The sequence below is a fragment of the Triturus cristatus genome, chromosome 12 (genome assembly GCF_964204655.1).
Source record: "Triturus cristatus chromosome 12, aTriCri1.1, whole genome shotgun sequence".
Lineage (NCBI taxonomy): Eukaryota > Metazoa > Chordata > Amphibia > Caudata > Salamandridae > Triturus > Triturus cristatus.
This window is the reverse complement of record NC_140595.1, coordinates 457,733,259-457,757,020: the sequence shown is the minus strand read 5'-3', so window position 1 is coordinate 457,757,020 and position 23,762 is coordinate 457,733,259. Positions and strand designations below refer to the sequence as shown.

Genomic DNA, 23,762 nt, shown 5'->3' with positions numbered 1-23,762 from the left:
AGGGCCGTCTCCGTGCTGTGGGCTTTACGGAAACCATTTTACGTGGGGTCCAAGATGTTAGCTTTATCAAGATGGTCCGCCAGGATCCCATTCACGTGGGTTTCGATGACTTTAGCAGCCCACGGCAGCAAGGAGATGGGGCGGTAGTTCTCAGGTTTAGTGGGGTCGAGGGTAGGCTTTTTCAGGATGGGAGTGACTACCGCTTGCTTCCACTTGGTAGGTACGGTCCCTGAACCCAGAGACATATTGATAAGGGAAAGCAAGGGAGCACGACATGTATCCTGCATGTTTTTAAATAAGGCCGGTTTGAGGGGGTCTGCCGGGGAGCCAGATTTAATTTTTTGGCTCAAGAGATCAAAACCCTCCTCCGATAGGGGGGCTAGACAGTCCAGGATCCTATCCTTGAACTCAGGACAATCAACTGGAATCGAGCAGTGCACGGCAGTAGGGAAGGTGTGATAAATAGCTTGCACCTTCTGAACAAAGAACAAGGCCAGGCGCTCACAATGGGAGTCTGTGCATATTTCAGCCGCAGGGGTCCTCTTAGTTATGAGGTCCTTTAGGACCTTGAAGATTAATTTGGAGGGGTTCGGGCTGTTCCGAAACTCCTGCGCATAGTAAGCGGCACGTGTACGACACACCGCTCTGTGATATGCCTTGGATATAGTGAGGTAGCAGATCTTAAGCGCGGGATCATAGGCTTTCCTCCATCGCCTTTCCGCTTGCCTGCACTCTCTCTTGAGAGACGCCAATGTCTCATCATACCACGGGCTATGAGCCTTGGTCCGGCACTTGGAACGTACACAGGGAATAAGAGAGTCCAAGGCCGTGCCAATCCAAGTGCAGAATGCATCATACCCACCGTCCACGTCAGAGAAGAGGGGTAGGGGTGTTTTTCCTAATAAAAGGTAAAAATCATCAAGCTTTAATTTACACCACTGGCGGGACAGAGATGTTTTATTCAATGCCACGAAAAGAGGATCTGCCACAGGGAGAACTGCTTTCACCAGCATATGATCTGTCCAAGCCAGCTGGACAGGGTGGCATAAAGTAATCTCCTCTAAGGAGGTAAAAAACGGGTCCAGTATGTGACCACCAGAATGGGAGGGGGACATCACTCTCTGTGTAAGTTGCAAAGCTTCCAGATCTGCTAGACAGCTCCTAATGGAAGATTGGGAAGGACAGTCAAAATGCAAATTGAGGTCACCGACCACATTAAAATTAGCACAGCCGAGAGCTTCTATACTAATGACGTCCGGGAGAGCAGCCCTAAATGCCGCATCGCAGCCCGGAGGCCGATATATTAAAAGACCTGAGAAGCTAAAGCAATGAGACAGAGAGATTCTGAAACGAGCACATTCACAACCTGGAAGTTTTAATTCTTTCCATTCACAAGGAAAGCGCCGTTTCACCGCCATTGCAATCCCACCACCTCTCAAACCGCGATTGAGAGTTACCACGGAATAGTCAGGGGGGAAGGCAAGGTTTAAAATCGCAGTGTCATCGTCTTGTAGCCATGTCTCAGTCATAAAAAGCACATCAGGGGAGTCATTGGCGACCATGTCAAAGATCTCCGCCTGATGTTTGACCAGAGATCTGACATTTAGGCTATATATGCTGGCAGCATTCCCCTCCAACGCGCTGATCTGCCGAGATGAAATGTGGCTGGAGCGAATGCGAGATGGGGGCGGCAGGTGCCAGCAGCAACAAGTGCACCGATAAGGGCCCCTTAGTGGTGCTACAGGCGGGAGTGGACAGACGAAGCAAAGGTCACGTACGGCCAGTAAATCAGCTCTACCGTACCTGAAAGACGGAGAGGCCATAGTGAAGATGTAAGAGTCTGCCGCACCCCGCACTTCCTTAGCGCTGACGAGCGCAGACGGGCAGGACTCTGGCTTGACTCAGGCGCGAGTCAGGCGCTACCGCTGCGCGCCAATGCGAGCTTTAAATAGGCAAAGAGGCGGAACAACAGCGCTGGAGCGCTAACCCCAGAGCCCAGGATGTGCCAATAGCCCTCAGCAAGATGGCGGCGGCGCGTCACGTGACCCAGTGAGCCCGGACCCGCGAAGTGCGGTGCTAAAAACAATTATGGTGCGAGTAAGGGCCAGGGGGGGCGCAGGTTTCCTAAAAGCAGGGACAATAAACCAAAATGAAATAAAATACAAGACCAGGGATGTTTAAAAGTTCCTTAAGCAGGCCACGACAATGCGCGCAGCGCGAAGCCCTCACACAACGTGGTGGTTACCTTTACAAGGCTGACCCACCTGCCCACTCACCTTAAATAGGCAAAGAGGCGGAACAACGGCGCTGGAGCGCTAACCCCAGAGCCCAGGATGTGCCAATAGCCCTCAGCAAGATGGCGGCGGCGCGTCACGTGACCCAGTGAGCCCGGACCCGCGAAGTGCGGTGCTAAAAACAATTATGGTGCGAGTAAGGGCCAGGGGGGGCGCAGCTTTCCTAAAAGCAGGGACAATAAACCAAAATGAAATAAAATACAAAACCAGGGATGTTTAAAAGTTCCTTAAGCAGGCCACGACAATGCGCGCAGCGCGAAGCCCTCACACAACGTGGTGGTTACCTTTACAAGGTAACCAATACGTTGTAGGGTATGGCCTGTCATTGTATAGTATGGTATGGTATGGACTGTCATTGTATGCTATGGTATGATATCAGAGAGAGGACTTAAAAGCCACAGGGTGGGAGGGAGGAGGGCAAAGGCACACAGACCAAGGGTGGGAGAGAGGTAGTGGGTAATGACAACACAGACATATGGAGGGAGAGGTCAACACAAAAGAATATAATATCTTAAATACAACTAAAACAATAAAAGTCAGAAAAATGTAAGTGACATGCAAACTCCGAAAATAAACGTTGTCAACTGTGATGTAGCATGTTTGAAGCAGTAGCAAAGAAGGGAGAAAGGGGTCAAAACCCCAGGGACAGAGAGTGGGATGGAGATGTGGCAAAGGCAACACATACGCAATAAATAAAGGTGGGAGGGAGGGTGTAAAGGTGCCACAGTGAAGAGCATTTCAAGTCAGAGAGGGAGCAGGAAGTAAATAGATGGCCTACAAACATATGCAGAATTATGAAGTGCTTCCTCCAAAAGATAAAAATCATAGGACAGCCGTCAAAGAGCGAGCAGCGAAAAGACACTCCGTGGGAGCAGTATTTTGGCTTAGGGTCACAAGAGGGACAAGCACAGAAAGAAGAAATAAACCAGCACGGCCTAACCAAAAAAAAGCATGGTAATAATAGTGATGAAGAAGCCACCCAATGGGCGGGCTCAAAGTCCCCTTTATGCTAACAAAATGTCTTTTGCACTGTCTCAGGCGAGACCTAAAAAGGAAATCAAGGTAAATGATTAAAAGTAGCCAAGAATGAAAAAGGCAGAATTTGATACGTTGGTTGAGCACATTTTAGGGTGGTAGAATGTTTAGAGATATGCCACTTCTGCAAAACAAATTCAAAATAATAGCTAAATTCAGGGATGACTACTGAGGGAGGTAGCCACTTCGGCAATAATTCAAAGCAGCTGACACCGGAGGTTTTCCAACTGCTTTTCATAACAAAAAATTAATTTTTTGGTTAAATATCTGAAAGAATAATACAGCTTGTTTTGAAAGGTAGGTTAGGTCTCTAAAATTAAAAGGAAGTACATCGCTAATGCCAAACCCGGGAAAGGACAAACAGAACTGCGTCAAACTACATTTCATGGACAGACCAAATACTCTCCAGAGCAGTACTTTCTGACCCATCACTATTTGCATGAGAAGAAATGCCCCGGGTAACATGCAGAGTGCTGATCTTAGCCAGGAGGGAGAAACAAAAACTTTAACACTTGATCCTAAATGATACTTACACATGTAAGAGGGTTGGAGAACGATAGGCATAGTTAAGGTTATGTACAGAAACCTCAAAGCATTAACAGGGGTAAATAGATCAGCGAATAAAGGCCAGCTGTAAAACCAAGGTGGCCAAGGCCTGCATATCCATTAAGCCTACTAATGTTTCCATATAATCAGTAAACCTTGACTATGAAGAGAAGTGAGTGGGGCAGGGAAGGACCAGGGGGTGGTTCTCACACTTTTTTCAGGTGCTCTTGACCCTTACAGATCAGCCAGCACCCACCCACATCTTTCTCACCCTAAGTCACCCGTAACGTTTGTTTATAATTGAAAGAATTCTGCAGATATAAAAAGAATATAATCAAGGTAAACTACTGGTGATGCTATTTGAAGTACATACAGGATTGAGATCTGCCATTTGGTTATAAAGACGCAAAAGAGGAAATAAAATACTTAGAAATGCATTTTCAGAGACTGGGAAGCACAAGACTACATGAGTGGAAGAGCAGATGTCAAAGATTAGCCACATGTGAAGCAGAACGGTAATGACAGAAAATACTGTGTACTTGGTCTAAGGTACAACTAGGCTAACCCAGATGTACCAAAAATACCAGAATGTAGCAAACACATGCTAGAGAGTTTGTTCAAGACAAGATGAAGAACCACTGCAAAACATGGGCACACCAATCCTGCACTAAAAACTATAATGGAACTATTCAGTCACTTCAGCCTGCATGCTTTTAAGAAGGGACACTTCTAGAAGGTACTTTAAAACTCATTAATAACCTTACTGTATCAACACATCTGATGTAAAGACTTTGATGCAGCATTTGTGGTGTTAATTACTGATTTCATTAAATATATTACTACAAACTAACCGCATTGTTTTCCAGTGGACTTTGTCAATTGTACAAAATAATGTAGCTAATTGAAACTACTAGTCCGGTGAAAGTTCAGACGGGCGAATCTGCAGGCGTTGGCTGTTTTCTATTGTTTATCTACAACAAAAGCAGACCATGGAACAGAAAGAAAGAGAAAGCAAAATGAACATTTCTTGACTCACAATGGTCCCATGGCATTGTATCACATTATTGTGGATGAAATATCGACCTAAACATATACAGTATATGTACTGTGTATGTACTCCGAAATATCACCATGTCATAGACAACTGCAGTAAATCTACACTTACCTCAACAATATTTTGTGAGGTGACATCATGACTATTATATGTATGTAAAGTGATATGGTGGGGCAGGTTCGATTATATGACATACCACTGAACATGCACTGTGTGCAGATAGCTGTGTCGAGAAATCAATGTGTGGCAGCCCTTGATTTTATGAGGGAACGGGCTATGTAGTGGCATCCCTAGCCACAAAGAGTTTCAACATATCCTAAAGGGGGTTTATTATTGGGATCTGGACTGTGCACATGCTGGAGGTTAAGAATAAGCAAAACTAAAGAAAGAAAACTATTATGGTGTAAAGCATTAGAGAAACATAATGGCCATTGTTGAGATGGGAATTTTATTTTATTTATTTTAGGAGTTTTATATAGCGTTGGCTAGACCCAGAGGTATCAGAGCGCTTTACATAAGGGAGAACGTGAACAATGCACAGGTTACATACAGTAGATACACACATCAATGTCCAATAATCGAGAAGTGCAACGGAGCAAGGGAAAGAACACAGGTAAACGTAGCCAAGAGGAGATGGGGCTCAGGAGTAAGGCAGACGGTCATAAGAAAGAGAGTTCAAGTCCAGCAGACCAGAACCAACAAGGGTATACCAGAGGTCAGTCCATCCTACCGGGCCCGAACATAGGCAGTCCAATTTGAAACAGGTTAAGAACCGACATGAGGGTTTTGGTCGAGGCACAGCAGCGCAGCGGGATAGATTCACTCGCCGCGCCGAAGACAAGCAGACCACCGAGAGGGCCATCAGAAGGGGTAAAATGACCGCCTCGCACCCGCCATCACTGACCAACAGGGAGCAGACGAGAAGCGGAGGGGGAGCAACAGAGGGTCTTTGCAGTCCAACGCTAGGCACTGACCAAGCCGCAGAAACCACTAACAGGACGGGACAGGCTGCAAGCGGTGCTTCCGTAGAAAACACGCCTCCCACCTCCAAGATGGAGGGCTCCGTCAGTAATCGCAGACCCAAAGAAGAACCTCAGCCATAATAAAGTAGGGTAGAGACCCCTAGAACCCCCAAATGACTCACCATTGAAGGAAACGGCTGAGCCGACACCGGGACCACAAGAGGGGCCGCCAGGGGGGTGAAAAATGCTGAAGATTGAAAAAACAGAGCTCTCTCTCCGCTCCGATCGGGGGAAATCATCTCGGGGATCGCGACGGCTGCAGGGGAAACGAGCAGGGCTGCTGCCTCGAGGGAAATCCAGGTGATTTATTTCCAGTGAGAAGCAGTCGAGGCGGAATGCGGAGTACAAGTTGCTGAGTCCGGAAGGTAGTTTTGCCTAGGGCCTAGAAGCTTGCCTGCTTACCTGCAGAGAGAAGGAAGTGAGTCTACCTGGCTCTACAAGTGAAGAGACTGTAAGGAAGGCTATAGGAGCACCCAAAGAAAGCAGACTGCCTGAGAGTTTGAAGCCAAGAGCAAACGTTGCTGCAGAGGGTCTCCAGGTCTCTCAGCAGTTTTAGACGAGAAAGGTAAAAGTCCACAAACATTAACACATCGATCCAAAGCAGGATGCATCTACCTTGATGCGTATATCAGACCATGTCGTGGTGCATCGACTTCGCCATGCGCACTGGCCCAGGTCGAGCAGTATTTACCTTGTCATATGTACTCGCCAGTTCATGGCTACATCTGCCTTGCCATGTGACTGTCCAGGTAGTGTTGTAGCAGCCAGTCTATGTGCGTACAGGCCCAAGGTGGGCTTAAACTGGCTCAACATAAATGTTGGCTTGGGGCGAGGCCACAACTGCAGTGACTAGCATCCGCATCATCCCAGAAGCAGGCTAAGACTGCCAGGAGCTCCCCACCTGTGATGCCAAGGCCCACCAAGCAACATCATACCATTCACAGTGGTTGCATTTAGAGGAGATGTACCAGACTTTCAATGAGGCCGCTGCTGAAGCTTCAAAACATCACCACGGGCCACTGCCTGCTGTTTGACTGAGACACTGAGCTTGTGCAGAAAAAAGAACAAAGGACTAAAAACGGACTCCCTACCTACTACAATACTGGGTTAATAACTTGATTATGGGGTAACTGATCGAGATTTGACTTGTGGGGAAATGTAATCTGCATTTGAGCATTATTCATTCTTCTACCATAGTTTTGCTGGGGGCACAGAGTCAACTAGGATCACCCAAGTAAGAAAACACAGAGACGGAGGTAAGGGTGCATTAACTTGTGAACATGTGTACCACTCTTCATTTAAAAATACTTTCTTCTTCCATAAGACAAGCACTTGACTGGGCATTGAGGTTATTGTGTCTGTTGGTTGCTTGTTGAGTTCTGAGCTTGTGGTCCCCACAAGCCCAATTTGCAGAGCCTAGAAGGACGGACCAGAGGACATCAGTGACAAACAGCCTCAACCACCACAGCCTTGGCCCAATAACAATCCCACTCCCCACAAACTTCCCAGGGGTCCCCGGAACAGGGTTCAATAGTCATGCTCAATCCATGATGAGAAGACTGCCATCAGAAGTGAGTAAAGAAGGGAGGGAGGAGAGGAGAGAGGTGCAGTTAGTTGTAGGAAATTACTATCATCATAAGATCATGTGATAAAAGTCTTTCTAAATGCTGAATATGATATATGCTGTGTTGTAATACTTTCTAAATAAAATTCTGGATGCTCAACAGAAAGTATCATTAAAAACACAGCTGCAGAAAAACAGACAAACCTTACATTGCCAAGCAGAACAAGGAGATTCCAATTCACATTCTCAATCAGTTTTGGTGTAAAGTTAACCAAAGGTCTATAAATTAAGTATATAAAACTCCATACTACTTTCACAGGTAAGAAAAGCGTTTTCAGACACTGCATGTGCAATCAGAGTTGTGCAATTAAGGTCGTGCACAACATTATTCAAGAACATCATGAACTAGTATTAACTTTGTAGATGGCTGTAATGCTTGTCTGCCCTGAGCTTTACCATCAACCACCACAATAGGCTGTTTTGCACATTAAAATATATTTATCAAGTACCGAAAAAACACTTGATTCAGTTAAACTGCTCAATTTTAAATTGCACATAAACACTTAACGGGCAGAACCCATCTACCCAACATTTTCCTTGTCATGCCCCAGCATGGCAACAATTTTGCAGCGACGGGATTTGATCTCCCCTTTCACTCTATAACCAGACACTTTCCCAACCATACACCACAAATTGTGCAGCCTCATACTAGACTGCCCAGGAGAGCGATTCTGGCCCACATCAATAATATGACACACTATACTGATGAGATATGTTAAGAGTGAATCAAGTAATTATTCAATCGCTGCCATGGTTTTATTAAGGCTTCAATAAAGTATTGCTTCCACCATTAGTAGTTAAGAGCTCTACACGAAGAAACCAAAAAAATTGCTAGAGTGTTATGCTATCCTGCATTAAAATGAAAAACACACTAATTGGAAATGCAGACACAACAACTGGCCAAACGCTCAGCTGACAGGAGGGCGGCTAGCAGCAAGTGTAACATACATGCTGATCCCGGTTCTAAGGGGCAGCTCCATAGCACCCATGGAACAGGAGAAGAGCAGCTGGGGATCCGATAACTGCTTCCTTCTTTACACCTTTCAAGCACTCAGTCCTCACTTTAGAAATGAGGGCAAGCTCTACAAAAGGCCTCGCAGAAAGCCTTCAGTTTCAAAGCCCAGTTATAACCGGAGTACATTACTGCTACAGCACAAAATTTCTGTTCAGACTATAAAATTGAGCTAGGAGTGGATAATGGTATGCACAGAAAAAGGAATATAAAGGAAGCAGCTGCATGCGCTGTTGTCTGGAAAGGCTATTGATCCCAGTTTCTCAGCAGCCACCGACAGTTTTACAAAGATGGCCAATTACATTGCTTTTGACAGTTTTAAAATTTGCGCGGGAAAAAAAAGACGCAATGAAGGGAGGCAGAATAGAACAGTACAAGCGCAAAAACAAAACTCAATGGGGTTGGAGGACAGAAAATTGGCAAGAAACTGAAAGCAAAAAAATATATTTTTTAAAACGGGGGTATACGCGCATGGGCTCACCTGCATCAAAAAACAAAAACTACAGACCCTGAAGGGTAAAAAAACACATTGAAATATAGATGTGGCGATTTGATTAAAAGTGACAAGGCTTGTCACATTTACATTTTAGCCGATTCTTAATGTGCACCTTCCAATGCAGCACATACCGACTTTGGTCACCTTCTTGAGATCTACGCCAAATAACTACGGTCCTGAATGAACTGGGTTCCATCTCCCTGCAGATTCTGGGACTGTGTATTTTTTACTATTACCCTATTTTTCAGTCTTCATGTATAAAGATATGCATTTAATGAATGAAGGTGATCCCACTGTGTACCTTTGGATGATCTTGCAATATACTAAGACAACATTGAACCTGGGCAAAGAGTACATCCTTCCTATGTACCAGGCGGACAGCACTATTAGAGCATAGTCCAAAGAGTATTTCAGAGGTCCTTGGAAGCCATTGGGGAATGTAGTAAAAGTAATCCTCCACAACTGAATCCAATAAAAACAAACACCGGTAATGCCAATATAACTGGCTTCAATATGCGAATACATACAAACAAAGGCATAGACAAATGCGCACAGGCTATTTGTGCTATGCCTCTGTGCAACCTTCCTCTCACTGTGTCCCTAATCTTGCAGTGCTGAACTACACCACCACTACAAGTGCAGTGAATAAAGAAAATAAAAGAAAAAAACGGCAGTTTTGTAAACGTGGGGATTAAAAGACATGGGCACAGACATGGGAGGACAGAAAGAGACAGGCTGCCTGGAGAAACTTCACATAATCTGTGTCTACATTTGTGGGCTTCAGCACATTAAAGACCTGTTGTTTTGCCAATGCGTGTTGTCAAATTGTTTGAAGTCTCTAGATTTTACAATTTCAGTTTCTGGGTTAGTAGGTGAAAGATGCATTAAAAGCAGGATTTTGAAAAGAATGAAAAAGTGGTCTGACCAATCAAATTCGAATAATTGGAAAGGATTACATTGTAGGTAGTGTTTTTTTTATTATTTAAAGTTAAAGCGAGGGTACGCAAAGCATTTCATACTGCCTCGTCATTGCAAAGATTTAAAGTTGAGCAGACGCATTGCACTTTAATAACTAACCTGCAATACTTTAAATTATGTTCTATATCAACAGATAGGCACAAATGCCCCCCTTCCAAATTATGTATCACCATATGCTGTCCACTTCAAAATGTTAATGTGAGGATCTTTATGGGGAAAGAACAACCCCATCATTAGAATCAAATCAAGTGGCCAGTGAATCCTTAACACTGATGCGCCTCTGTTTACCAGGCTGCAACCAGGCTTTCTTAAATATTGCCATTTGGTTAGTGAGGGTTGCCGAAAAATTCTCCATAGCATTTAGGTTCCATGTCTTTGATCACCAAAAATAAATAGTTAGGAGGTCTGCAGGTTTCCATTTCAGGGCAATGGTTAACCTGCCTGCCAACAAAAGTAATACATTTACCTGTTGGGGTACACAAAGTAAAAATACCTTCTTAATCCACATGATCCAAGACCTATCAAATGATTCATTTGTAGTTGAATGTTAGTTATAACCTCAATGCATGACACAATCTCATCCCAGAAAACGCTCACTCGATTGCACTCCGACCACATATGCAATTAAGAGAACCTCTCTCCACAACCACGCCAAAACATCCAAACCTCCATATATCGCTTTCAGACACGTCGGCATCATATACCCTAGTAGTATAATCATGTATGCACTCATTTTGTATTGGGTGCTGAATGGGGACTAGGACGCGCTGTGGCAGATTAATATCCGTGTGCTTCCAGGCATGACTTGTTCAATATCCTCTGACCATTTCACTCAACAATTTAAAACCTGTAGGGGAAGGCTTTTAGCTAAGGCCCTGAACAAGCAGGATGCCACTGTTATGGTCTCTCCTTCTTTATATATGTTCTCTATGCCAGTTGTCGCTCTACTGCCTTCACTCACTGATACCTCCAAACCCAGTACAACCTCTGCACGACTCAGTAAACTTAATTTGGTCTCAACTACGCACACTGTTCCCTTTTTAAGTCCCACCCCCCAAAAAAAGGGTAACCCCCAACCACAGATCTCTCCCACCAATCCACCTCAGCTTACCTCTCATTGAAATTCCCAGTTCAAAGTTAGGGTTCCCTGAGACTGGAGTAAATGTGAAGAATAGGTGGCTATCTGTCTTATCTGAATAGGCCTCTTCCAGTGTATAAGGGTCATTTTGGTGGACGACGTGAGGGCTTCCAGTTGTCTGTGGTTTCGTAGGGAGAGGCTTATGTGATGTTGCAAAGGAACAAACGTCTTGCTCCAGGAGTCACCACGGCTTCTCCTCACCACAGAGCACCAGGTTAGTGCTGGTGCTATTTGAGTTGCATATACATTGCCTGGGGTGCCTAGGCCTCCCAGTGCTGGGGATCTATACTATCAGGTCTTAGAAAGAGTCTGAGTCATGTCGTTCCATATGAATTCACAGAAACGCCTCTGGATATTTTTGAGAACCCCTGATGAAAAAATTAAGGGTAGACATCTGAACAAATAGCAATCCGGGCATACAATTATTCTTGACACAAGTTATTCTTTAATTTCAGAAGATCTTAAGCTTCCTCCATCTAAATAAATCTTTGAACAGTGTGTCAAGCACTGACGGTTACATTGGTATCAGAGTTTGTACACTTCGATGGGAAGAATCACTGATAGGTTGGTTATGCCCAGTGGCGACTACATCAAAACCATGACCAAGTGTCACTGTCTTACTGTTTTCTAGATTCATGCCAGCTACCTACCCCTTAGATTTTTTAAATAGTTAATTCTTGAGCCTGCTACATCCTGAAATGCTTGTAAAACCAGGAGCAAAGATGGTGGGAGCTGACAGAGTTGGTCAAGAAACAAAGGACATCATACATAAACAGTGTTCATTTTATCTGGCCGGTTTTCTTAGGTAGTCCTGTAATTTCCTGATTTGTCATTACTTTTAGAAGGAAAGGTTCAATTTTCAAAGCGATGATAGACGGATACAACGGGTATCACTCTCTCTTAGCCTCGACAATATGATTAGGTCTGAAAGTCATCATTTTGCTTTCAATCTAGTGGAGGGATTCTGGAAATCGAAGCTAATCAAAGCTTGCATTTTTGGGCCAAGGTGGTATTTCTTTTTGAAAATCACGTTCAGCATAAAGTTCTTATTGTCTGCCAGTAAGCAAGGTCCAATGATGTGGTAAGCTGCTGTCAAACAGGAAATATTTGAGGAATGTTCTGTAGGTGATCTTCAAAGTTTCCTAGATGTCAATCTCCACTGTGGAAATGGTGATTACAAGAAAGGACATAAGTGCTACAATTAATGCTACCAATAATACAACTTTTTTCTTCCAGGTGGGTGGTACAAGATGTAAAGCCTCAGTGTGTCTGTAAACTTAAGTGAGGCACTGGAACAAGAAGAAGTTCACAAGGTTAATCAGTTTGTATTTAAGGGACTTTGAGGATTAAGGCAATCCTTGCCAGTTTATTTTCTAGCGAGGTGCAAGGTATTGTTTCGTACTTGTAAGACAGTGGTATGGAGGACAAGAAAAATCATGTTTCCATGAGTGCAACTGTGTCAAGGTCAGAGTCTTGGGCGAGGACAGACAGGGAAAGTTGCATTAGAGACCATATGACTACAGTTCAGAAGCGCAGCTCTGATAGAATGTGTAGGAGATGGGTCACTAGGTAATAAAAATAAGGCAAATTCTATGAGGTTGGCTGGGAAGTCGGACTTATTTTCAGAATTAATAACCTGAATTAGGGGACGTGTAGTACTCGCAGGACACAACTAGTTACAACCAATGTTAAGAGTTTAAGTATTTATCTGATGAAGGTATGTTCAAAAGTATACAATTATGCATTAAACAATCCTACAATGAAAATATGGAAAAAAAAATCAACTATGTGCATGAATTATTGTTTATCGGAAGTTTATTCTATAATTGAGTGCATTCCATAAATTGGAGAGCACTACAGTCAAAAAGACTTTACAAATATTTGACTGCTGTAAATTCAGTTTTTCTTTGAAGCTCATAGTTTTCCGATATGCACAAACAATTTGGTGCTGTAGAGAAGTAAGGCCTCAGTACTTGTACCATATCTTGAAATACTGGAATATTTTTGAGTTTATCTTCACAGCTGGCAGTAAAAACATCAATTGGCTTATAGCAGACATATTTGAAAATGTGTGCTTTATAATGTGCCATGGGGCCCCATTTTTCCAAAACATTTACTTATAAGAGTGGGTCAGAAATGAACCTCATGAAACCACGCTCACCCCAAGACTAATTCTTTTAACAATCCTTTTTAGGTCGAGCCTAGAGCAGCGCATGCGCTGCTTGCTCGACTTTTAGTAAAGGGGTAAAAAAAGTGCTACCAGATGCTGCCATGGTCGGCCTGGAGCTTGAGTGCATGTGCACGGGTGCGTGCTTTGCGTGCCTCTCTCCGTGCTTCAATTCCCTCCCCCTCCCCCTCCCCCACCACAGATCTCGTCACTCTGCTGGCCTCATTAAGTGCATCACGATCACTTTCGACCAATTGCAGAGTTTGATGGGACTTCGGTATACCGACGCTCTGCTTCGTAGCTCTCGAGGCTAATGTGCCTGATTGTCCAGTCGATGTGTTTCACGATACTGCCTTGACTGCATGAGAAATCCTCACGCAGCTGCTGTACCCTTGTCTTTGTGATTACACTCAGTCCTTATTTGTCCTCAGTAATAACACCCTGCTGAAAGGAATCGGGAGGCTGATGTGGGTGAGAACGGCTCTCGGCGCTATGAGACTTTGTTGATTTGTGTATTGGTTTTCTTCCCATTCCCGCCTTTTCTCACCGTTGTGTAACGTGGTTTAATCGTCAAATTTGTGGTATTTTCGGAAACCATCTGCTCCTAATCTTCTCCGTTCTTTGCTTGCAAAAATGATGTGTGGATTTTAATATTTCAGGACCTTGTTAAGCTGCAGATGACGTCTTATCGCTGCAGTGTTGCAGATGTTTCATTTGTTAACAGTTCTGTTTCTTCAAGTGATTGTGTATATTGACACTTTTTGAGATTTGGCATATCACATTTTTGTTCACATTGTGTACACGCATATGTTGTGTGCTGTCATACTGCATGCTCGGACAGACAATGTACACATACCTATTCTGTGCAGGAACTTGATGTGTATAAAAACACAAATGTATGTGTGTATTCTCACATTGGGTGCACGTGTAGATTACCTGTATATATGTATTTTTGGATAGGAAGATCATGTGTATAGCAGCTTGTGTATTGTGTGTATCCACGATACAAGCATTGACACACATTGTACATGGTCATAACACTCTTCGGATACATGATCCATGTTTCATCATATACAAAACGGGCACATCGAATGCACAGGTACATTGTAAGTGGGAGCATGTTGTGTGTATGTGCCCATCGCTGGCATAGGCATGTTCTGTGCATGGTTATACCATGTAATTGGCGCACTGTGCTGTAGGCACATTATTTGTATGTGTACATCATGTTTTCGGGCAGAGCCGATGCAAGGGCATGTCATGTGCACAGGGGCATCATGTGTTGGGCGCTTCGTCTGGATGGGCACATCACATGTGTGCACACATTGTTAACATGAACACATCAAGTGTATAAAGTCACATCAGACAAGAGGCCTTTGATCACATGTGATCCCACCAGTGCATGTGTAAAACCGCTGCAACACGTAAAGTGAGTTCCCTCTACTTAGCACTTGATCCCCCCCACCCCTGCCGTTTCTAGACGCTATAAATCAGACGTTACTGTTAACGTTACTAGTTGTTCCTCGGAAGCAGGTGTGCGCTAGATCAAATAGCTAAAACCGGATTTAAATCGTATTTGTTTTTAAATGTATTGTAGACCTTTACTGTCTCCCAAACGGAATAGGCGCTTTAGTGTTCAAAAGTGAAATGTTAGCAGCGCTAACCTCCCCATTCCCTCCCCACCCCCATATTGTCATTATTTTTTTTTATTTTTTTAAAATATTTATTAGGACATCAGAGACAAAACATAAAATGTTACAGATAAATACATAAAAGAAAAAGACATATCCGATGTCCGGTTTTCAGATTTTAACCCCCCCCACCCCGGTGGATCCCAACAGGGAAAAAGAGAAAATAAAAAGAAAATATGAACCAAAGAAAGGGGTACTTTACATCACAATAACTGTTAATCCTTATTTAACCACTTGGTTAATGGTTCCCATATCTTTTCCCCCTTAGCCCTTGCCCTCCTTCCTCTTCTCCTAAACACAGAAATCTCCCTGTTATAAAAAAAAAAATATTTACTAAACCACACATGTATCGAAGGAGGATCCTGAACAAGCCACGCAGTAGCCAAACAAAGTCGCAATACAGCCATTACAATATAGACCAACTTCCTATCGGCCTCCTCTATTTCCTGATTACAGATCCCTAACATTATAACCTGAGGGGTCAATGGGATTATTTATTTCCACAAGAGCAGACCGGGGATCAGTAGTTATAATAGCTAGCTCATCGGCATATGCCAAAATTTTGACATTTCCCCCCTCTAGCATGGACAGATTGAATTCTTTGATCTTCCAGACTTTTCCTAATTAAGGGGTCAATGTAGATGGCAAATAACAAGGGGGAACATGGACACCCTTGTCTCGTGCCTCGTGATATATTAATTATCCCCGACTGAATTCCCATCAATGCAATTCTGGCAATTGGATCTTTATACAAGCTTTGAATAGCTCTTATAAATCCATCCTCTATGCCATTATACTTCATGACCGCCCATAAAAAAGGCCAGGAGACCCTATCAAATGCCTTCACTGCATCCAGCAGAATTAAGGCCATAGGGTCTCCTGTAACCTTGGTATAATCAAATAATGCGATTGTCCGGCGAATATGATCGATAGTTTCCCGACCAGGCATAAAGCAGTGTTGCTGGGGAGAAACAATTTTTTTGATAACTGAAGCCAATCTATTTGCTAGAATCTTGGAATAAATTTTAATGCCACTATTTATCAGAGTAATAGGCCTGTAAGCCCCTGGGTCAGTCGCTACTTTCCCTTTCTTTAAAAATATAACAATCTTTGCAATTTTCCAGGATTCAGGAGGAGTATCTCCACTCTGTACTAGGCGAAACATCTCCAGCATAGTCGAAGCCAACTGAGTTCGAAAAATCTTATAGAATTCGCCTGGTAAGAAATCGGGGCCTACAGCTTTACCTGATGGAAGTGAATCTATAGCAGCTTGTATTTCTTCCAACCTAATCGGAGCATCCAACATATCCTGATCTAAGGAGGTCAGTTGATCTAATTTAGCCTCCCTAAGATATCTCTCGATTTCAGCTTGGCTCCCACAATTATCACTTATATCTTCCAAGTATAACTTCTGATAAAATCTCTGAAGGGCCAGAAGAATTGCACCTGTGTCAGTTACTAAACCAATATCTGGATCTAGAATTCCTGTAATCCGTGTTTGTGTCTCCTTTTCTCCCGACCGGACAGCCAGCATATGACCCACCCTTTCATTACACTCATAAAGCTTAGACCGACAAGCTAGATATCTACCTGCAGATTTGGCAAATGAAATTTGGGTTATGGACGATTTTACGATTGTAATTTTAGTTTGTGCTGTCTCGGCCGCCCCACCGTCTCAGAGTACTTTAACGAGGTTAGTCTCAGCTTTCCCCAATGCTTCATACAGCTCATTAATCTTTTGCCTCTCTTTCTTTTGAGTCTCCCAACCAAACTGCGTCGTCTCACCCCTGATCCCTGCCTTGAGGGTGTCCCAAACATTTTGAATCCCCGTGCTTCCCATATTATGCTCTAAAAACCTAACAATCCACTTTACAATATGATCTATATAGGATTTGTCATTTAACAATGCCCTGTTGAAAGTCCAGCTAGATATTTGTTTTTGACATTTAATATTCAATTCAAGGACCAGAGGAATATGATCGGACATAACTCTAGGAAACTTAGTAATCTTACTGCACTGAACAATATTTTGAGAGATAAAAAAATAGTCCAATCTTGCATGAGTTCTATGTGGAGCAGAAAAATAAGTAAACCCTGGGTCGTTTCCTTCTAATTGTGCCCATATATCAACTAGCCCATGCAATGCCTTTAGATGGGAAAGAGACTTATACACTTTTGGTTTCCGCCCTTGATAGGTCATCTCAGGGTGGTTAGATACAGCACAGCCCAGATTTATATTAAAATCCCCACATAATATAATTGGAGAGGGCCAGCCCACCAATTCTAAACTCAGCCAATCATAGAGTTCAGGGTCATCCAATACAGGTCCATTAATGGAGCATAATGTAAACATACTACTGTCAATTAAACATTGTACAATTACCCATCTGCCATATTTGTCTGAGAGGGATCGCGTAAAATTAGCCATACCCCTGCGAGCAAATATAGCAACACCTCTAGTTTTAACCTCTTGCCTTGTCCATGAGATTAGATGAAGCCCATCAAAATCCATAATTTTATTTCTACTAGCTACAACATGAGTTTCTTGAAGGCAGATAATATCTGCCTTCAAGATTCGGATATCCTCCCTTATCCTTCGCCTTTTTACTGGGTCATTTAATCCACATATATTAATAGAGGCGATCCTTATACACCCCATTATGGATGAAGAACACATCGAGATACACTAAGTCCCAGATGATTAAAAGAAAAAATAACATCTAGACAATTCGGAAATACCACATGAAATCCCCTCCTTCCCAATAGGATCCACCACCCCAACCTCCCACCCACTCCCCCCACACCCAACTCTAGGGCAAAAAAGGTCCTCAGACCCTTATGATGCCTCCCGTGTTCCATGGTGCACTCCTGTCACTTCCCGACCAATCTAAAAAAAAAAACAAAGAAACCTAGCCTATTTTAGAGCAACCTGGAAATACAATAATCAATATCATAACCATATCTTTTTTCCCCCTTTTCCCCCTTTCCACCCCTCTCGGAGAGACAGAACAGACAGGAAGACTCAGTTTCGATCACGACCAGTTAATTCCTGTAGATAAATCTCAGCCAGGATCTCAGAGGTGAACAGCCTGACCTTCCCCTGACAAATAACTTTCAACCGAGCAGGGTTCATTAAGTACACTTCACATCCGATTTTTGGGAAAGGGATTATCAGCTGCCGCAGCCGCCATCTTCTTTCCACTGTTGTATGGCAGAAATCTGGCCGCACGAAAAATGTCTGCCCCTCGGCTGTTCTCTTTGCATCTGGTCTTGCTTTTTCAAATATCGCCTGCCGCAGTAGAAAGTTCCCAAAAAAAATTAGAATTGCTCGGGGCTTTGTGTTAGGGCCAGGGTTGCTCTTTAACATCAGAGGAAATCTATGTACTCACTGGATCTCTACCTCCCAATTCCAGTACGATAATTCAGGAAAAGCAGATTTAAAATGGATTGTAGACCTTTACTGTCTCCCAAACGGAATAGGCGCTTTAGTGTTCAAAAGTGAAATGTTAGCAGCGTTAATCTCCCCATTCCCACCCCCGTATTGTCATTATTTTAAATGTAAATGCCCCACTTCAACTTGAGGAACCTAAAATCTTCTTCCCTTTCGCCTGTTAAGCAAATAATGTTGACATTGTAAAACTCAAAATGTGGCACGAGAACAACTATTAGTTTTAACTCTCTCTCCCGATGGGGGTTGTGTTGTTGACGAACACAACATTCAGATTATTTAATTTGGTACAAGTTCAGAGATTCTCTCTTGCTTGAATTTCCTTTCACTTATTTCAGCATCTTCCCTACGGCAAATGTGAGATCTCTCCGTTTCAGTCCTGTAAGCTACTTGTTGTACTCTACCTTTTGTCATGGTTTGTGCAGTCGTGAATGTATGGGAACCTTTATTTCACTGCTGTTACGGTTTATCTTCCTTCTTTGTAGCACATCGGCCTTTTTACCCTTTCTCGCCTTCTTTTGCCAATTTGCTAACCCATCTCAGCCAGGCCATTGTGCATCAGAATCCTTTCAAAAGCAGTTTGCAATATGGTGACTATGTGAGCTAGTTGCAATCTTGTTTCTTCTACTCTGCAAGGAGAACATGGACACCCCGCTAAATCCTCTCCGACAAACAGTTGCATTTGATTCCAAAGGTGCGCGAGTCCTACTTCTGTTTGTTTCTCAAGTGTCTGGAGCCTTTAACCAGGGCTAGTGGAAGTAAGCAATGCTGCGCCCTTTTCCATATAATTATGTATTTAACACACTTGCCACATATCCACAGCCGGTCTCATAATATGCAGATTTCAACATCTACTTAATATGGCTCAAGAGGTATTTTTTAAAAGTGCTAGACAAGGTGTTGCACAATGGCTGGCTAGTTGCACGCAGTTACCTCCTGATTGCTTAATGAGGTGCAATTTTTGTGACACTTTATTAATGTGTGTTAAAATGACAATGTATCGAAATATCAAAGAAAATGGTGCATTCTGCTCCATAATATGGTTTTCCGTGCTGCATAATTTAATTAGCTATGCCACATAATCTGGCCATATAATTCCTGTTAGCTGCCTTTAACCTGCCTCCTTAATGTTTGGTTTATTCTGTCTCTAACACAAAAAAAAATAATCTGCAGCATCCCTAAACGTGTGACTGTTCACTTGGACCCTTCCTGCTGATCTTTAATGTCCCCCTCCCAGCTCCCACTGACAGGCTGCACTTCAGTGCCCTCCTTCTCGCTTTCAAAATCTGCATAGTTGGAAGTGTCATGAGCCCTAAATAGCACAGAAGAATCAAAGTACTGTACACGCCACCTTTAATGACAGTTCATTGCCCTCTGCACACACTTAGGGGCATATCAACAAGGTGGCGCGATAAAAGTATCGACGCTTTTGCGTCCGTTTTCGGACGAAAAGCGGCGGTAATTTTATCGCTTTATCAGCAAGGTCATGCTATCGCGTGAAACCTTGCCTTAGCGCCCCTTTCCCCAACGCCCACCTTTGCATCACTAATGAGATGCAAAGCGGGCGTTCCTCCCCAAAATAACTGGAGTAATGTCGCTAACCGACATTTCTCCAATTATCAATGGGCACGCTAACAACATAGAGATAAGAAATGTATGGCTAACCTTGGTTATCGCTACTTTCCTTACGCCTGCTTTTCCTTTGACTAAACAATGTTAGCCAATGGGTGGTGGATTATAGGGCTGAGACCACCCAGCCCTATCAACAAGGATATCGCCGTTTTACATAGAACATCGCTGGAAAACCAGTGATGTTCCATGGAAAACATCGTTATCACAGAAATAATTATCGCCATTGCGCTATGCGTTGTTAATACAGCGCTAGCATGGCGATGAATATCTGCGATAGCTGGTGATAAAATTCCTCACGCTAAGGGCGGCCAGCGATAATTATCGCTGCCGCTTGTTGATATGCCCCTATATCTCTATAGCTGGGCAGAACTCGCTGCTGGTGTCTGGTGTGATCTGCAGTCCACGAGTTCAAGCCCGTGGGGACCACACCAGTCTGGCATCCTCCTGAGGTTGATTCATCACGACACTATTTGGGTAATGGAGAAATCTGTTATTTACTGTGCTTAGAACTTTTGGTATTAAGCTTCACATAACAAAGAATAATGAACGTGTGCTTTGCACAAACCCTGACCATTATCTAGAATATGTAATAACAATGGAAGTAGCCCCCCTTTTCTTCTGATTTCTTTTTGTTTTGCTTTCACCATTATGACCATTTCCAAGTAGGCATATGTCTATGTCACAATTAGGAGGGTACTTTGAATGGGCTTATACTCCATCGATATTGGGCTGCTCTAAAGTACCTTGTTCCCTGCGCCATGGATTCAAGCTAGCCTGGCTGATGAGGGGTGTTACCCCGAAACCAGTCCCAGGATGCTTGTGTCCGGTCCATGGAAGGTCCTGGCTTGGCAGTTCGGGCTGGATTGGCATAGCCAATAGGTCTCGCCTTTGGGACCTTATAAGTGTTTAGTTATGCAGCACAATATCCTTGGTTCAACAACATCAACTGTTGCATGGCTAAACACTTATAAGGTCCCAAAGGCGAGACCTATTGGCAATAGCAATGCTTGTTTCATTAAAGAGAGGTGCATATTAAAGCATGGTTATCATGCCAGGCTGGGTGAGGAAATCACTTTTATTGTAGAGCAGTGCTATCGAGCAACTGTGCTCCACTTATTTCTATTTAAAGATGTTAAGTTATACAAAATTCTTTCATACAATTGGCTTGTCTGAAATTTGTGAAAATAGAGCTTTGTTGAAAGAATTCGTCTTTGCCCTGAAGAAGCAATACCCAAGTATGTAAAAGTCATGAAACGTGTTGGCCATTAGGCTTTGTAAACAAAAATTACAAAGCCTTTTTCTTGTTAATCGAAAAACTGGTCTGTACTCCTTGGTTCTCGAAGAATAATAAAAATGTAACAAAGGTCACTGACCTGGAGAAAAAAAACTAGCATTTTGCCGACTTGTACAGTGTCTATTACTTTCTTGCTATGAGAGAAAAACTTTGAAGACCATCATTATTATCAGTAAATACCACGCGTCGTTACTTTTGGACCTCAAACACTGTCTTTCTACATTTCCTTGTTGGTATGCGGATAAAATAAGAACAGAGGCATATTGTAAAAGCCTTGTGAATATCTCAGCAATGCAAATCATGGTAGAGATAGACTGTGAGAGATCTGTGAATGTCTCTATAATGTTACACTAGTTTAGGATGGAAATATAGATTAAGGGGTATTGTCAGGTCTCAGTACTTGGATACAAACACCTACTGGGCCAAGACAGAGTTGGTGTGTAAAGAATCTTCTGATGTCAGATTACTTTGCAAACAGTGCATGATGAAAATTAGGATTCTTGCAATCTTCTTGGAGCTCAGTAGAAGTTCAGGTACTGGCAAAACAATGTATGAATTAGGTTGCATTGGAAGACATGTGATGGATGTGGCAGATTTGAATTGATGTGCATTGTGAGAGATCTTCAAACGACTCAACACTGGAATATTAGTAAATGGTGCAAGATAAACAGAGGAGTGCTTGAAAGCTTTGTAGATGTCCTGGCTGAAATCCAGTTGTACATGAGTACATTCAATATAGAAGTGCATTTTGGGAGCTCTGTAAATGTATCAATAGGGTGATATCAGCGTAGGTCTTTCTAGAAGTACATGGCAACCCGCTAGGACCAGTGCAGCATGGCACTAATATATTTTCCTGCAGTGTACTTAGCACTTTGTGTTCGGCACACAACTTTCCCATGGGCCTCTGCATGATACACTACTGAAAAATATAGGACTCTGAAGTGCTGGAATAATAAATTAGCTCCCCTTTGGAAACATCTCTAAAACCCAAGAGTTTTTTAGCCCATCTATTTGGGAAACTGTGCTGCAAAAAGCACTGTTGGGCTTGCATTTTTCCTAGGTTTTCTTTGGAGGATATATTTTTGTTCCTCCACACCAGTTCAGCTAAAGAGGGCCTGGCTCTTGAGCTGGCATGAAAATTGCTTTCTATGGTGCTGTTCGTTCCAAGTCCTGTTCCGTCTCCCAAAAAGTACCACAATTTACCAAATTTACCATTTGTGGATAACTGACAGGTCCTATATCATTATGTCAACTGTGCTGTATAGCCAAAGGATGCACAAGCTCCCTGAGAAACAGTTGCATGTGGCTGGGTCAAAACTGGGGTGACGTGGAAACTAGAATGACGATGGATTAAACCCAGATCTACGACTGGGAGTGAGTGTTTGAAAATACTTTCAAAACTCCGGCCATCATTTTATTTTGTGATGTTGCTATGTGCGCCCTAAGTGGCTAAGGGTATGCCAAGACCTGGGTCCCTTGCTCGCTGCGCCACTGGATTCAAGCTAGGCTGGCTGATGAGAGGTGATACCCTGAAACCGGTCCCAGGTTGTTTGTTCCCAGTCCAGGGAAGACTTTGCTTGGCAGTTCGGGCTGGACTGTTCCTATGGAGAGCAGGGTCAAGACTGATTTGCATATGGCTGGGTCCAAACTGGGGTGACATGACGAGCAAAATAACGATGGATTAACCCCAGATCTGTGACTGGGAGAGAGTGTTGGAAAAGTTCAATACTCCGTCCATCATTTTATGATGTTGGCATGGGTGAAGCGCCATAGAGGGGAAAAGGAAACCATAAATGGAAAACAAAACAAAAACTAAAAAGCATAAGGTTTACCTAGGCTCTGTCCGCCACATCCTTGCAATATCCGGCTCGCCCTCTCTTTGGCATCCTTGGGAAAATGTGGGTTATCCAATAGGTCTGGATATGTGCAAAGAGCAACCACCTGTAGTGAAAACAAATACCAATACATGACAGTTCAAAGAGACATTTGATGAACAGTGATCTGCTCTGGCTTGAATGCTACAAAAAAGATTAAGAGTACAAGAAAGCACTTCGTACCAACATCTAATTACTATAACTGACATGAAAAACGGCACATTTAATTACACACAGGTTCTCACTGGGGACCAAAATCTGAATCTAGAAGTGATGTGAAGACAGTACGCACCTGTTAGACATGTCATCCTTAGGGTGGTCTTCACAAAACATTTTGCCTGCATACCTCCTCTTTTTGCTGCATCTTTTTGCTGCATCTTTTTGTTGGCCTTAGGACTGTGAGCACTTTAACTTTACCACTGCTGACCAGTGCTAAAGTGCATGTGCTTCCCCCCCTAAA

At 43.2% G+C, this 23,762-nt stretch overlaps 1 protein-coding gene across 1 annotated transcript in view; it reads right to left on the bottom strand.

Annotated features, from left to right (window-relative positions):
• The window catches only part of GPT2 (glutamic--pyruvic transaminase 2), a 130,984-nt gene that overhangs the window by 69,431 nt on the left and 37,791 nt on the right, over positions 1-23,762 (bottom strand). The window contains exon 3 of the mRNA XM_085640134.1: positions 23,261-23,369. Within this exon, the coding sequence (XP_085496260.1) occupies positions 23,261-23,369 (109 nt within the window). The remainder of the gene's footprint in view (positions 1-23,260; positions 23,370-23,762) is intronic.